This window comes from Ochotona princeps, chromosome 15, assembly GCF_030435755.1.
Source record: "Ochotona princeps isolate mOchPri1 chromosome 15, mOchPri1.hap1, whole genome shotgun sequence".
In the NCBI taxonomy this organism is placed as follows: domain Eukaryota; kingdom Metazoa; phylum Chordata; class Mammalia; order Lagomorpha; family Ochotonidae; genus Ochotona; species Ochotona princeps.
Window position 1 is genome coordinate 52,284,505 of NC_080846.1, and position 13,866 is coordinate 52,298,370.

Sequence of the window (13,866 nt, forward strand, 5' to 3'; positions counted from 1 at the left end):
AACAGAACTTCTGGAAGGGAAAAGAAGAGTCAATAAGAATAGGGGTTCCTTCCCCCCATTAGTCACATGGTCACAACGGGAGGGCGCCTGCAGCTCCCAGACTTACGCTGACAGTCAGGTTAGCCCACTGGACTTCCGCAGTCACGATGTTCTGGTCCTTCCAGTACTGCAGGGTGAGATTGCTTGGGTTCTCTGGGAGAGCGCACCTGCAGCTGAAGGGAGGGAGGGGGAACAGATTTCTAAGGGAAGCATCCAGATATGCACCTAAAGGTTTTTAGCTTTGACTGGATTCAAGGCATTGTCTATCCCCGCCTCACTTCTCCTTTGCATAGTTAATATCCCTAACATGAGGCTCACCCGTAGACTCAACCACACCTTGATTTTTTGCTAGTCATTAGCAGACGGACAACAAATCAGCCAAATGTGCTGACAGCCATGTTTGGCCTGTGATGTGTCCAGGAGTTGTCTTGCTTGGTTTCCATCTCTCAGGCTCCTGCTGTGACATTCGGTCCAGCAAAGAGGTCCTGCCACCCTCAGTCAGTTCTCAATAACTTCCTCTAAGCTGGGATATCTCATTCCCTTCAGACTCCATCAGGCTCTCATGCTCAAAGTGGGAATCCGCTGGAGGTGTGATGGGAGCTCCTCCTGATACTGCAGTATCCTAGGCCGTTTCCCAGCTGCTAACAACGGGGCCAGGCCTGCAGTGTCCCGGCAGTTCCCTTTGCTTCCCCATCCTCCTCCTCCATACAAACCCAGACCAGACCAGACCTGACTCACTGACGCCATGTTGCCTCCTAATCCCAGCATGCTTTAATCCTGAACTGCCTCCTTGTGTGGTCAACTCACAGAGCCACTATTATCAACTTTATTTCATCTGTGAATTTAATAATATTAAACAAAATACACCTTCTAAGATTCAGTGATGCAATGAACATTCAAAAAACATATTGACAGGTTAGAATAACAGAGGGAAATAAAATAAAAATCAATTTGGGCAAATTACAAAGCTCCATATTTAGGTTTAAAAATCAATTCCAGAATTGGAAGCAGCTAAGATTTCCTTAGATAGATGAAAGAGTAAATAAACTGCAGTACACCAGATAACGGAATATTATTCATTGCTAAAAACAAATGAGCTAGGGCGGGTAATGTGGCACAGTAGATTGGGTCACCACCTGCAACACCAACATTCCACATGGGTGCCAGTTTGTGTCCTGGCTTCCCTGTTTATGCCTTGGGAATTCAATGGAAGATAGCCCAAGTACTTGAACTTTGGACCTTACATGAGAGACCTGGAAAAAGCTCCAGGCTCCTGGTTTTGGCCTGGCCCAGCTCTGGTTGTTGCAGTCATTTGGGGAGAGCCAAAAAATGGAAGATCTCTCTTTCTCAATCTGTGTGTGTGTGTGTGTGTTGTGTGTGTTGTGTGTGTTGTGTGTTGTGTTTCCCTCTTCCCATAACTCAACTTTTTAAATAAAGAAAGAAATTTTTTTTTTTTTTTTACAAAATAAACTGGGCTGCCACAGCAGCTCAATAGGCTAATCTTCTATCTACAAGCACCGGCATCCCATATGGGCCCTGGTTTGAGTCCCAGCTGCTCCACTTCCTTTCCAGCTCCCTGCTCATGGCCTGGGAAAGTAGCAAAGGATGGCCCAAGTCCTTGAAAGAGACTCTGCACTCCTGGCTTTGTTGAGCTGTTGCAGACATTTGGGGAGTGAACCAGATGAGATCTTTTCCTCTGTCCTTCTCCCTGTAAATCTGCCTTTCCAATTAAAAAAAAATCCTTAATAAATGAATCAATCAATAAATGAGCTGTCAAGCCATGAAAAGCCACGAATGATCCTTAAATGCATACTACACTAAGGGACAAGGCCAATCTGAAAAGGTCACTTAGCTGTGTGATTCCAGTGATATGGACACTCCAGAAAATGCAAAGCTATGGGGACAGTTAAAAAAAAGTCAACAGCTATCAGGAACTGGGGAGAGAGGGTCAAACAGGAGGATCATGGAGGCCTTTACAGCAATGATGGCAGACACCACAGTACGCATCTGTCATAGCCCATAGACGGCCCAGCACTCAGTGTCAGCCCTAGTATCAACTCTGGACTGTGAGTGACTGTGACAGGGCTCACTGTCCATAGCCAACACGCCACTCTGGGGCAGCAGGTCTGTGATGGCAGAGGCTGTGCGGGTGCAGGGGCGAGGATGTATTGAAACCATACTTTCTACTCAATTTTGCTTTGAACCTTAATGTACTTTTATTTACTTTTTTAAAATCTTTGAAAAAAAACTATTAAAAAAATCACATATATAGCACATATAGTAATATAAAATCACTCAAACAATCGAAGGGTTCTTTCTGGCTTTATGCCTGCTTTACAGAAACTAAGTACAGAATGCAACTAAGGAAATACCACCATGGGTCTAAGAATCAGTTTCTACATCTAAGGCCTACCCCATGCAGGACTGGTCACTTTTGGCTATCTTTTCCCCAAAGAACATAAGCCTCATGAGGGGAGATTCTTGGTCATGCTCACCACTGCATTTCCAGGTCATAGAACAGTGCATGACCCACAGCAGGTGCCTAACAACTCTGCTGAATAAATGAATGGGATGTGCCTTACACTGACAAGGCTTTGGAGAGGATCCTCCTAACCACTGCTTCCTTAGAGCAATTACCCATCTGAGTATGCTTGGGATCTATCCAGGGACGTTCAAAGGCTACCAAATGCATCATTGCCAGAACGGGGCTAGTGGGCTGATGGCTCCACTCACCACACACCCTCTCTTCTGTAGCAGTTTCAGGATGACACTGTGCTTTGCAATCAGATCCTTCACAACAGGCTGGCCGGCCAGAGGGAGAGAGCTGGACAGACAGGGCTATGGGACGAGGATCTCCCATTGGGAGTTGGAGAATACTGTCACAGACAAGAAATGTCCTGCAGGACTGGACTCACCGACACGGCTGAAAACCCAGTCAGAGACTGTTTCAAGTTTCCGTCTGACCCAACATTGTGCTGCATCCTGAAATAGAATAGTCTCTGGAGCTAAAATCTGTGGAGTACACATGTTTCTAGGTCTGCAGGATACAGTGGGAGAAACTCTTGACTCAGAAAGGCAGTTGGGGCTGGCCCTGTAGCATAACAAGTTAAGCCACTGACTACCACCAGTATCCCATAGAGATGCCAGTTTCAGTCCCTGCTGTTCCACTTCCAATCCAGTCTCCTGCTAATGTGCTTGGGAAAGCAACAGAAGACAGTCCAAGTCCTGGGCCCCTGCACCAAGGTGGGAGACCATGATGAAGTGCCTGGTTCTCAGCTCTGGGCTTTGGCCTGGCTCAGCCCTGACTGGTCCTTTGGGGAGTGAACCAATAGATGGAAGATCTCTCTCTCTCCCTCACTCTGTAACTGTCTTTCAATAGATAAAGTAAATCTTTTTTAAAGGTATGATTGATCTATTCACCTAAAGAGTTGCCCATACATGCTTTTGGGGGCAGGGACATAGTCGAGGGGCTCACAAGTCCTTGCAAACAGCAATCCTGATGAGTAATTCAAATTCTCCCTGCTACCTTTGCAGTCTATTTGGGCTTGAACATTTAGACCCAGAAGACAAGCGCTGGGTAGCACTGCTCCGTCATCACGTCCAACTGCTGTTCCCTGGCAGCCCTTCAGTCTGCTCATCCCCAGAGGAACCTGGATGCCCAGAGGCCCGGGGTGCTGCCCTATCAGAAGCCGCCGGGCACATGACATCAGCAATGAAATTCAAGCCCTTGGCCCTTTCCATGACAAGAGCAAACAGAAAGCACACTCACTAATAGAGGCTGAGGTGGTCCAGCTGGCTGTGCATGTGGATAGGGTAGGTCTCTGCCAGGTGGATCAGCTTTTCGATTGCTTCATAGATGAAAATAATACAAATCAGAGAGGCGAACGCCTCTTCCGTGAAGCGGGTGATGTAGCAGACAAGGGAGCTGGCATCAGTTGCCACGAGGACGATACACAGGAAGGCGGTCCACAATCCAATGCAGGCTCTCAGGGAGAGGTAGGACAGCGCATAGTCTCTGAAACAGGACCCACGTCTGTCAGCAAGCCTGCCCGGGAAGCGTGGCTAATCCAGCTCTGGGCGTCCAGGGCAGCCGTGCAACTCGGGTTATCCCCAGGTCTGGCTGCACTTCCCTCCTAACTGACGCCCCTCGGACGGCCGCGATAAGGATGTGCTGTCTGCCATACAGCACTGCTGTCATTCACATCAAATATAATTAAGGTGTTATTCCTGCAATAAGGCAAAGGGAATAAACCGAGTCCCACGTGCTCCTACTTCTAGTTTAAAAAATTATACAAAAAAAAGTCAATTCAGGGCATCGCTGAACTCCCATGATCATTAGCAACCAGACTATGAAGAGGTATGGTGTCTGCATGGTGGCATAGCAAATAAAGCCGCTACCCGCGATGTTGGCATCCCATGAGAGCCCTGGCTTGAGTCCCACTGCTCCACTTTTGGTCCAGCTCCCCACTAACGGCCTGGGAGACCAGAAAAGATGGTCCAAGAACTTGGATCCTACCACCCCACACGGGGGATCCAGATGAAGCTCCTGGCTGCTGGCCTCAGTCTGGTCCAGAGCTGACAGCTACAGCTATCTTAGAACTAGATGAACAGACAGAAGATCTGTAGCCCTCCCTCTCTGTGTATGTGTAACTTTCAAAATAAATAAATCTTTCTTTTTTTTCTAAATAAAAATCTGACTTAAAAGTTGCCATTGTGTGGCCCGGCAGCGTGGCCTAGCGGCTAAAGTCCTCGCCTTGAACGCACCGGGATCCCATATGGGCATTGGTTCTAATCCCGGCAGCTCCACTTCCCATCCAGCTCCCTGCTTGTGGCCTGGGAAAGCAGTCGAGGACGGCCCAAAGCTTTGGGACCCTGCACCCGCGTGGGAGACCCAGAAGAGGTTCCTGGTTCCCGGCTTCGGTTCGGCGCGCACCGGTTCGGCGCGCACCGGCCGTTGCGGCTCACTTGGGGAGTGAATCATCGGATGGAAGATCTTCCTCTCTGTCTCTCTTTCTCTCTGTATATCTGACTGTAATAAAATAAAATAAAATCTTTTAAAAAAAAGTTGCCATTGTGGTTCAGCAGGGTAAGCTACTTACTGCAAAGCCAGCATCCCACATTGATGCTGGTTCAAATCCTGGCCACTCCACTTCCAATCCAGCTCCGTAATAATGCGCCCGGAAAAGCAATGGAAGATGGCCCACGTGCTTGGGCCCTGTACCCACACAGGAGGCCTGGATGGAGCTACTGGTGCCCAGCTTCTGCCTGGGCCGGACCTGGTCATTAGGGCCATTTAGGGAGTGAACCAGCAGATGTAAAATCTCTCATTTTCTATCTACACTTCCCTCTCTAAATATATCTTTCAAATAATAGAATAATTCTTCGCCAATGAAAATGGAAATGGAGGAGTTTGAATTAGCTAGGGAAATTTTTTTCTAAAAAAATTTTAAAGTCAAGACTTCAGTAGCGGCTGGTGACACTGATCAAGTTCTTTAATTTGCTATTTCAGATATGTTTCCGATATTGGGGGGCAGGACGACTCTAAGCACTACCTGCCTGCTCACACCCGCCTTGAACCCGGGCATTCCACATCAACAACCACATCCAGTTAGACTCTTCACAAAAGCAAAGGTCTTACTTGCAGAACTTGAACAAAATCTTTTCAAACACAAGCACTGGTCCGGTACTCCCCAGGATGGTGAGGGCCTGTCCCGCAAACAAGGAATAGGCAATCCCGGTCATGGAGGCTCCAAACAACGATTCAATTGCGCTCTGGGAGGGAGACAAAAGCCATCAATGAGTCCACGGCCCATCAGCAAAGAACAGCGCTGGCTTCTGTGGGCTCCTGTCTTAGCTCCTGTCTTAGCCCTCATGTGTATCTTGGCAGTGATTCGCCTGCATTTTGTCTTAGCAAGAGAGATCAGCATACACCACATAAGGCTCTCTTTAATCATTCCTCTTTAATCATTCAAATGCCCAAATCCATCTGCAATGAATTCCTTACCACTATTCTGCAGTGACTCCATTGAGAATTTCTAAAATATATGGCAAGGACAAGGATCCTGTCTACACTACAAGTTATCAAGCACAGTTGCTTTAACTCTTATTTTCAAATAGTAGCAATATATCCCTTTGCTATCCTTGGGGCCACAGGCACTTCACCGGGCAGCCGGTTCCTGAAAATGATCACCCAGGGAAGAGTCAGTTCTATGAGAAGGAGTGTGTTGCTGTTTGGTAGGAAGTCAGAAGACCACAGCAACTTTAGGAATGAGAACACGACCTCAGTGCAAGCCCGGGGCAGTCCATCCCCAGCTCTTCTAAGGGCCTGGCTGCCACCCCGATATTTTAAGCCTTGTTGGAAACCATTAAGAGTGACTCAAAAGTTCTTACTATGCGTCCCTCGGTGGCTTCTCCAAGCAGTCCCCCAAAGGTGATGACTGGTGACATGCAGGCACAATACAGGAAGAGGAAGGAGGCCAGACACTGCAAGCTGAGCGCATCCCGGTAGTCACTCCAGTACCAGGGGGCTTTGCGTTTGATGTCCAGCACCAAGCCCCCAAACAGCCTGTGGAGAAATGGCAGGTGCAGTCCCTCTTCATAAAAGCGTTTAAAGTGTGCTGTGCAATGAGGAAATGCTTTGGCTTTAATTTGTCACCAAGTATAGGAGCGCTCTCTAGAGCCAACAAGCATTCTATTTGCAACCAAACGTGTGACTTAGAGAAAATCTTAATGATTATCCCAAGCATAAAAAGAATTCATCTGTGTTTGTATATGATATTAACCAGTTAGAGTTCAATGTGAATGATTACAGTATTGGTGATTTGGCTTAAAATAATCTAGAAAAAAAAAACCAATAATACGAGTAGGAAACAAAGCAGATGAAACAAGGTTGGCAAAAATGCTGGCAACAGTTAATGGATTGCTGAATTCATTATGGTGTTATTTAACAATATACATATGTTGAAGGTTTTCTGTAAGAAAAAGCTAAAGCAAAAAAAAAAAAAAAGCGACCCACGGAAGAAGTCAGGAGGCTGGAGGAGTGTGAGGCGGCCTGGGTCGTGCGCACTAGGAGAGCAAGCACAGGCAGTAGGCTTCCTCCCAGAAGCCATGCCCCATGTTCCCTAGCCAGGTACCATGGTGTCCAGGGCCACAGCAGCCACTGTCTTACATTTCTGACACGCTCCTGGCCTCTGGTGGTGGCAGGTGCAGTTGGCATTCACTTTTTCTCAGCTTAGCAGCACTTAGCGGCAGTCTGGGTCTGGGTTTAGAGGAGAGAGCTGAAACCAGTCTGTGATCTGTGTTGGAGTACACCTTCCTGCATTCCAGCTCAGGTAGAGCAACTGCCTGCAGGGTCTGATCCAGACCACAGGAGTTGTGCCTCACCAAGGCTCTGAGACTTAAGTTTTGCCATGGTCATACAACATGATATGTATACAGTAGGTTCTGCATCTCAAAGAGATACAACTAAGGTCTGAATATTTGCAAAGCCCAGGCTAATGTATTTTAGGAAGGTCCAGAAACTTCTAGGACACCCATCTACAGGGAAGGAAAGTTCACATGGCAGGCTGCAAAAGGCTCCTGGGCTGGCCTGGAGCTGTGATCCCTGACACAGGCAGTGGGTAACCAGGCCCAAGGAGCTACAAGGGGAGGCGGGTCAGGCATCTTGAGGTCCTTTACTAGGCACTCAGAGCAAACACCAGGAGCTCAAGAAGAGGATCCAACCTATCCTGTCATCTTTGTCAATTCCAGAAGTTTCTGACATGACATTACGGCAGAGCTGCTTCAAACCCTTTCTGACTTTGTGAGGCAAGGTACTTAGGGTTTGTGGATGGTCTTGGGACACCAGGCACCATTTTTTGGTCTAGCAGCCGCTGGGAGCCAGCTTACTGGTCTCCTCAACCCTCCTGTGCAATTGGGCATAAACGAGCCCCCTCAAGGCCTGTGACCCTCGAAGTCCACCTCTGCACAGGTTTCTGTCTGAGAGATACCCTCTTGCCCTCAACTCCACTACTTTTTTCTTTTTTAAGATTTATTTCTTTTTATTGGAAAGGCAGATTTACAGAGAGGAGAGGCATAGAGAAAGCGCTTCCATCTGCTGGTTCACTCCCCAAGTGGCCACAATGGCCGAAACTGAGCTCATTCAGAGCCAGGAGCTTCTTCTGGGTCTCCCACATGGGTGCAAAGTCCCACGGCTTTGGGCCATACTGCACTGCAGGGAGCTGGATGCGAAGTGGAACAGCTGAGACATAAACCGGTGCCCATATGGGTTCCTGGCACTTGCAAGCAGAGGATCAGCCAATTGAGCCATCACACTGGGCCCAAATCCATTCCTCTGAAACACATGAAATCCTGGGGTGTGTCTGGAGGATTACCAGTCCATGCCACAGTAAACGAGAACTCCTGCCTGGAATCCATCCAAGGGCAGGTGTTACTCTTGACTTGTTCTCAGTAGCAGGTTTCCCCAACAAATTCACACCTCTCCCAACTTTGAAGAAAAGCCCTCAGTCAACCCTGAAGGTTGTTCACTTCTCCCCCCAAGACCCCTTTCATCCAGTGGCCTTCTGTCCATTAATCTTCCCACCCAGGGCACAGCTCTCTGCCTCCTCTCCCCAATACATTCCTCCAACCAGAACATATACTCCCACCAGGACCCTGCTAGCGATGTACCACACTTCCTAGGTCTCAGTCTCCTCTCCTGGCTTCTGGAATTTCCAAGACTAGGGAAAAAAAGGGCTGTTGCCCACAATTCCAAGGCAACCCTGAGTTTCCACTAGGCAGAGTGCTGAGGGAGGAGGAAGAAAGGCAGGCAGAAGCAAGCCAGTAGAGACAGTGACACTGTTTGCGTGGTCTCAGCCCTGTCCTGCAGGTCCTGCTGAGCCAGCCCATTCACAGAGCCGCAGCCACAGTCCCCACCTTCTGCCACGGTCCCCCAGACACCTTGGAAGGTCATGCCAGCCCAACATATCACACGTCTTGACCACCTTCTTTCCTGGAGACAAAACCTTCTAGTCTGGGGCTTGCTTCCCTCCCCTTAAACAAAGAGCCTCTTCCTTGGATAACTGTCCTTAAAACCTTGCCCTAATGAGGCTGGTGAAGTGGCATAGCAAGCTAATCCTCCACCTGCAGCACTGGTATTCCCTATGGGCACCAGTTTTAGTCCCAGCTGCTCTATGTCCCTATATTACTCCCTACTGATGGCCTGGGAAAGCAGCAGAGGATGGCTCAAGTCCTTCGGATCCTGTACCCATGTGGAAGACCCAGAAGAATTTCTTGGTTCCTGGCTTCAGATTGGCTCAGCTCTGCGTGTTACGGCCATTTGGGGAGTGAACCAGTGGATAGAAGACCTCTCTCTGTCTCTGTCTCTCTACATGTGTGTGTATTTATCTCTTTGGTATTTCAAATAAAAATAAATAAATCTTAAAAAAAAATCTTGGCCTAAAAGAACAGGCTGCCTATTCATCCAGAGAGACACACACATCTAAAATGTTCCTATCTTCCCAATCTGAAATGATCACCCAACATTTACATACACTTAGTCCAGTCCAGGCTACAGAATGGCATTGTTTCAAAAGTACCCATTCATGTGTCAGATGGTGAGTACCTGCTCTGCCCGTGGTACTGTGCCAGGTGCCAGGAGTAGGACGCAGGCCCTGCCAATGGCAGCAAACAGGCTAATAGGAAAGACAATAATAACCTAGGATTGGGGCTATCATGGGCAAGACGGGTCAGAGCTCAGCGTTGGGACCAGCCAGTGGAGACGCCTGACATCATCAACAGGGTCGTAGAGGGCTTCCCAAGGGAAGCGACACCTAGGCTGAGTCACAGGATGCCAACAGGAGTCAGAACATGAGGAAAGCGAACAGGGCTCACGTCGGAGGAAAGGATGTGGGAAGAACTGGAAGGGAGACAGAAAATGCCGCTGGTCTGAGAAACTCCAGTGCATGAATACAGCGTCTGACATAGGTACAATATATGCACAGCCATAAGTTTCATCTGAAAAAAATCACCCAGGCAATAAATCCCAAGTAGAGAGAAGGCTGCAAGCAAAGATGCCTCGTTGCGCTGTGCAGCTTCTGGCAGTAAGTGACATCATGGGAAACTTACCTCCCAGTGCGCTGAAGCTCCGGCCCGCTATGACCCCCATGTGGTTCTGGCTCTACGTGGCAAACGTTTCCATTTGGAACCCCAGGCATTTTCCTTTTCTCCTTTTAACAGAGGACCATAAAGTTAGTAGCGTCAGCTTCTATCTTGTCCTAACAAAGACGAGCGCAGAAGAAGTGACCCAAAGCAACCAAAACTGCCTGCCGCTTTCAAATGTGATACAATTTATGGACTTTCCTTGCGGGGAGGGCTAATTTATCTTCCTCTTCAACAGCAGCTGCCTTCTGTATCTGGTGCAGAAACAGAAAAATGGGGGCATTTGAAATGACCTATTTCAGCTGTAGATCAGTTTCTGTGTGGTCCTCACTTCACCTCATCGAACACACAGCCCTCGGGGATGATGTGGGTCAAGTGTCCAACTACAGATGACAGTGTCGGGGTGGGGGGTGGGCGGTGGCTGGGAAGGCTGCAGGCAGACACCTGCAGTGTGTGGTCTGAGTCTTCTTCCCACCTGCAAAGTGTCATAAAGCACATGGGAACGCCACATGCTCTTTCTTTACAAGTTACCCTTCCCACCAGCTGGCCTTGGACTAGACACACTACCCCAGGTGTTCTCACCTGTCTGTCTTTCATTCCATCCCAATCCTTCAATATGTGGCTTCAAATTCATCTCCAGCAATCCTGTCTTGCCCTATCACACCTGAGCCAATCTCTGTTCCTGTAGCTTCATCTTTTTTTTTTCTTTTTTTTGCTTTTGCTTTTTTAACTGTTCTCATGTCGTAGGTGCCCTGAAAAGCCATTTTGGCTTATTCAGCACACAGCCACACAATCTCCTGTCTACAGAGGCGCTCAATAAGCAATACCAGCCACTACTGGTAACACGCACACGTTACCTGGGAAGGGACATTTTTGGGTGGCTCGATTCTAATGGATGGGTCCCACTCTCCTGGCGGAAGTACTGTCACCTGGTCCAGGAACTCATCAATGCCTGCCAGTAGATCATCTCGTTCTTTCGCCTTATACGCCACATCATGAAAGATCTTGGGGAAAGAAAAGACCTTTAGGAAGCTCAAAGCAATCTTAGTTAAAACTCTCATCAATGGATATGGTGATGAATTTTTAACTCTGCCATGGGGATGTAAGAGGAAGAAAATGTTAGAGAAATTCCAGGATAAAATAACTTTAGAAGTGAATATGGGTAGGGGCCAGGATGGCGGTGTGGCAGGCTGATGCTCCACCTATGGTGCCAATACCCCATATGACACCAGTTCTTGCCTCAGCTGTCCCACTTTCTATCCAGTTTCCACTGGCCTGGGAAAGCAGCAAAGGAGGACCCATCGCCTATTGCCCTGGGTCTCTATGCCCATGTGGGAGACGCTTAGGAAGCTCCTGGCTCCCAGTTTCAGACCGGCCCAGATCCAGTTCCAGTAGTTTCGGGAATGTGAGAAAGTGAACAAGGGGTTCTCTCTCTCTCGCTCTCTTTCTCTCTCTCTCAGTAATTCTGACTTTTAAGTAAGATAAATAAATCTTGGGCCCAGCACAGAAGCCTAACGGCTAAATTCCTTGCCTTGCATGTGCCGGGACCCCATATAGGTGCCGGTTCATGTCCTGGAGGACCTGCTGCCCATCCAGCTCCCTGCTTGCGGTCTAGGAAAGCAGTTGAGCACAGCTCAGAGCCTTGGGACCCTGCACCCGTGTGAGAGACCTGGATGAGGTTCCTGGTTCCTGGCTTCAGATTGGCTCAGTTCCAGCCATTACGACCACTTGGGGAATGAATCAATGGATGGAAGATCTTCCTCTCTGTCTCTCTTTCTCTCTGTATACCTGACTTTCCAATAAAAATAAATCTTTTTTAAAAAAAATAAGTAAATATTTTTAAAAAGACAGAGAGAGGTAAGACATGACACTAAAGTTGTACAGTTCTATTATCCACACAAAGAAGCTAAAAAAAAAGGGAAAAGGTAGAAAAATGTCTTGATCTTCATGGTTGATAAAACTAGATGAACTTGCTAACAAGTAAGGAGATAAGTTCTCCAGTGGAAAAGAGCTGGTGACACACGGTTCACACAACGCTACACTGACTAAGGCACTCCCGTGGAGAACCCTACTGCAGGCTCAACACAAAACACTGGCATGGTCTCAGCACAGACCAGCAGAGCATTCAAACGACCCCACATGGCGTCAGGCAAACTGGTTATTCATTTGGTATGGGAGTAAAGTTTCCTATGCAAATTGCTTGGATGCAGTTAGTTAACCATCTTATCTAGAAAGTTAGGTCAGCCTTAACGTAACTCTCCATAGATCACACGTCACAATGATAATTTTCCCAGACAGAAAGATTTTTCTGCATTCTTGATGACTTCAAAAGGAAAAACTCCCGCAGTAGACTCAGTCTTCCAGAGGAGGCTCTCAGAGAAGTGCCCCAGCCACTTGCCACCCAGCAGACATTGCAATCGCCAGGACTTCTGCCCCTGAAACTATCACAGGGCCTCACACACTCAATCAACATTTACGAGACGAACGAAGGGCATGTACCTCATCGGTCATGATGGTGGCCATGGACCTGCCAATCTCATGGTACTGTTGACCTTTCCCTACTGGGCCCAGCAAGATGAACAAAAACCTGGGAAAACACGAAAGGGGGGGAAATTAGGGTGAGCAAACAGAATAATCCTCTCTAAACAGCGTAAATTCTTCTTTCCTGTCTAACAGAAAGGAGACATACTAATGATGGCGCACTGGGAATTGCCTCAACCTAATACCTCTATTTTGGGCACTGGTAGCTATCTGTGTGGTATCATTCAATAATGTGATTATATTTCTTAGCATTTTCATCGACACAGTTTTTGCCTGTAGGAACGATACTAAAAATAAATAAATAAATAAACTCACCTTATAGGAGCCAGCATGGTGGCACAGCAGGTTAACTCATGAGCACTAGTTCAAGTCCTGGCCGCTCCACCTGCAGTCTAACTCCCTGCTGAAATGACTGGGAAAGCAGCAAAGATGACCCAAGTGCTTGCGGCCCTGTTACTTTCTTGGGAGACTTGAACAGAGTTCTGGGCTATTGCCTTCGACCTGGGCTAAGCCTGGCAGTCACAGCTACTTCAGGGAGCGAACTAGTGGAAAAATCTCACTTTCTCTTTCCTTCCTTTCCTCTTTCCCTCTCTCCTTCTGTCTCTGTAACTCTTTCAGACAAGTAAAGCTAATCTTTCAAAAGCTGGCCTTATTGTGTAAAGTCAGGGTTATTTGGCTCCCACTGATTTTTTTCTAACAGCAAGGAAGCCTTGTAGAGGAATTGACGTTGCGTCTTTCACCAGTGGGCCCTGAGTCACCAGCGTCCCCTGCTTCAGTGCGCAGGGCCAGTCTTGGGAACCAACAGGCATATCTGCAGAGCATACAAACCCCACCAGAACTGTAGGGAGGGATACCTGTGCCTTGGCTCGGAGACCTGCATCTGGGTCAGCAAGACCAGGGCTTCTGGGCAAGGCACACGGTTGGCCTTTGCCATGTTAGTACTCTGCAGTAATGCTCTGTGCCCAAGCTACAGGTGCTGCGCACTCACAGCCCCCGAGTCCTAGAATTCCTCTGCATGGCAATTAATCAAATACATTCCAGTTTTTCCAGATTGCTGGGAAAATGAAAAACCGTTCCTACTATCATGAATACTAAATTTTGGCATTAGCTTGTCTGTTCCGCTTGTTCCTGGAAATAGTTTCATCCTTG

At 47.9% G+C, this 13,866-nt stretch overlaps 1 protein-coding gene across 2 annotated transcripts in view; it reads right to left on the reverse strand.

The window, feature by feature from the left end:
* SLC4A8 (solute carrier family 4 member 8) overlaps positions 1-13,866 on the reverse strand; it is a 74,907-nt gene that overhangs the window by 18,719 nt on the left and 42,322 nt on the right. For both annotated transcript variants that reach the window (XM_058673076.1, XM_058673077.1), the window contains 7 exons: positions 12,676-12,763; positions 11,034-11,180; positions 10,144-10,244; positions 6,430-6,604; positions 5,678-5,811; positions 3,809-4,054; positions 107-212 (listed from right to left, as the gene is read on the reverse strand). In XM_058673076.1, the coding sequence (XP_058529059.1) occupies positions 107-212; positions 3,809-4,054; positions 5,678-5,811; positions 6,430-6,604; positions 10,144-10,244; positions 11,034-11,180; positions 12,676-12,763 (997 nt within the window). The remainder of the gene's footprint in view (positions 1-106; positions 213-3,808; positions 4,055-5,677; positions 5,812-6,429; positions 6,605-10,143; positions 10,245-11,033; positions 11,181-12,675; positions 12,764-13,866) is intronic.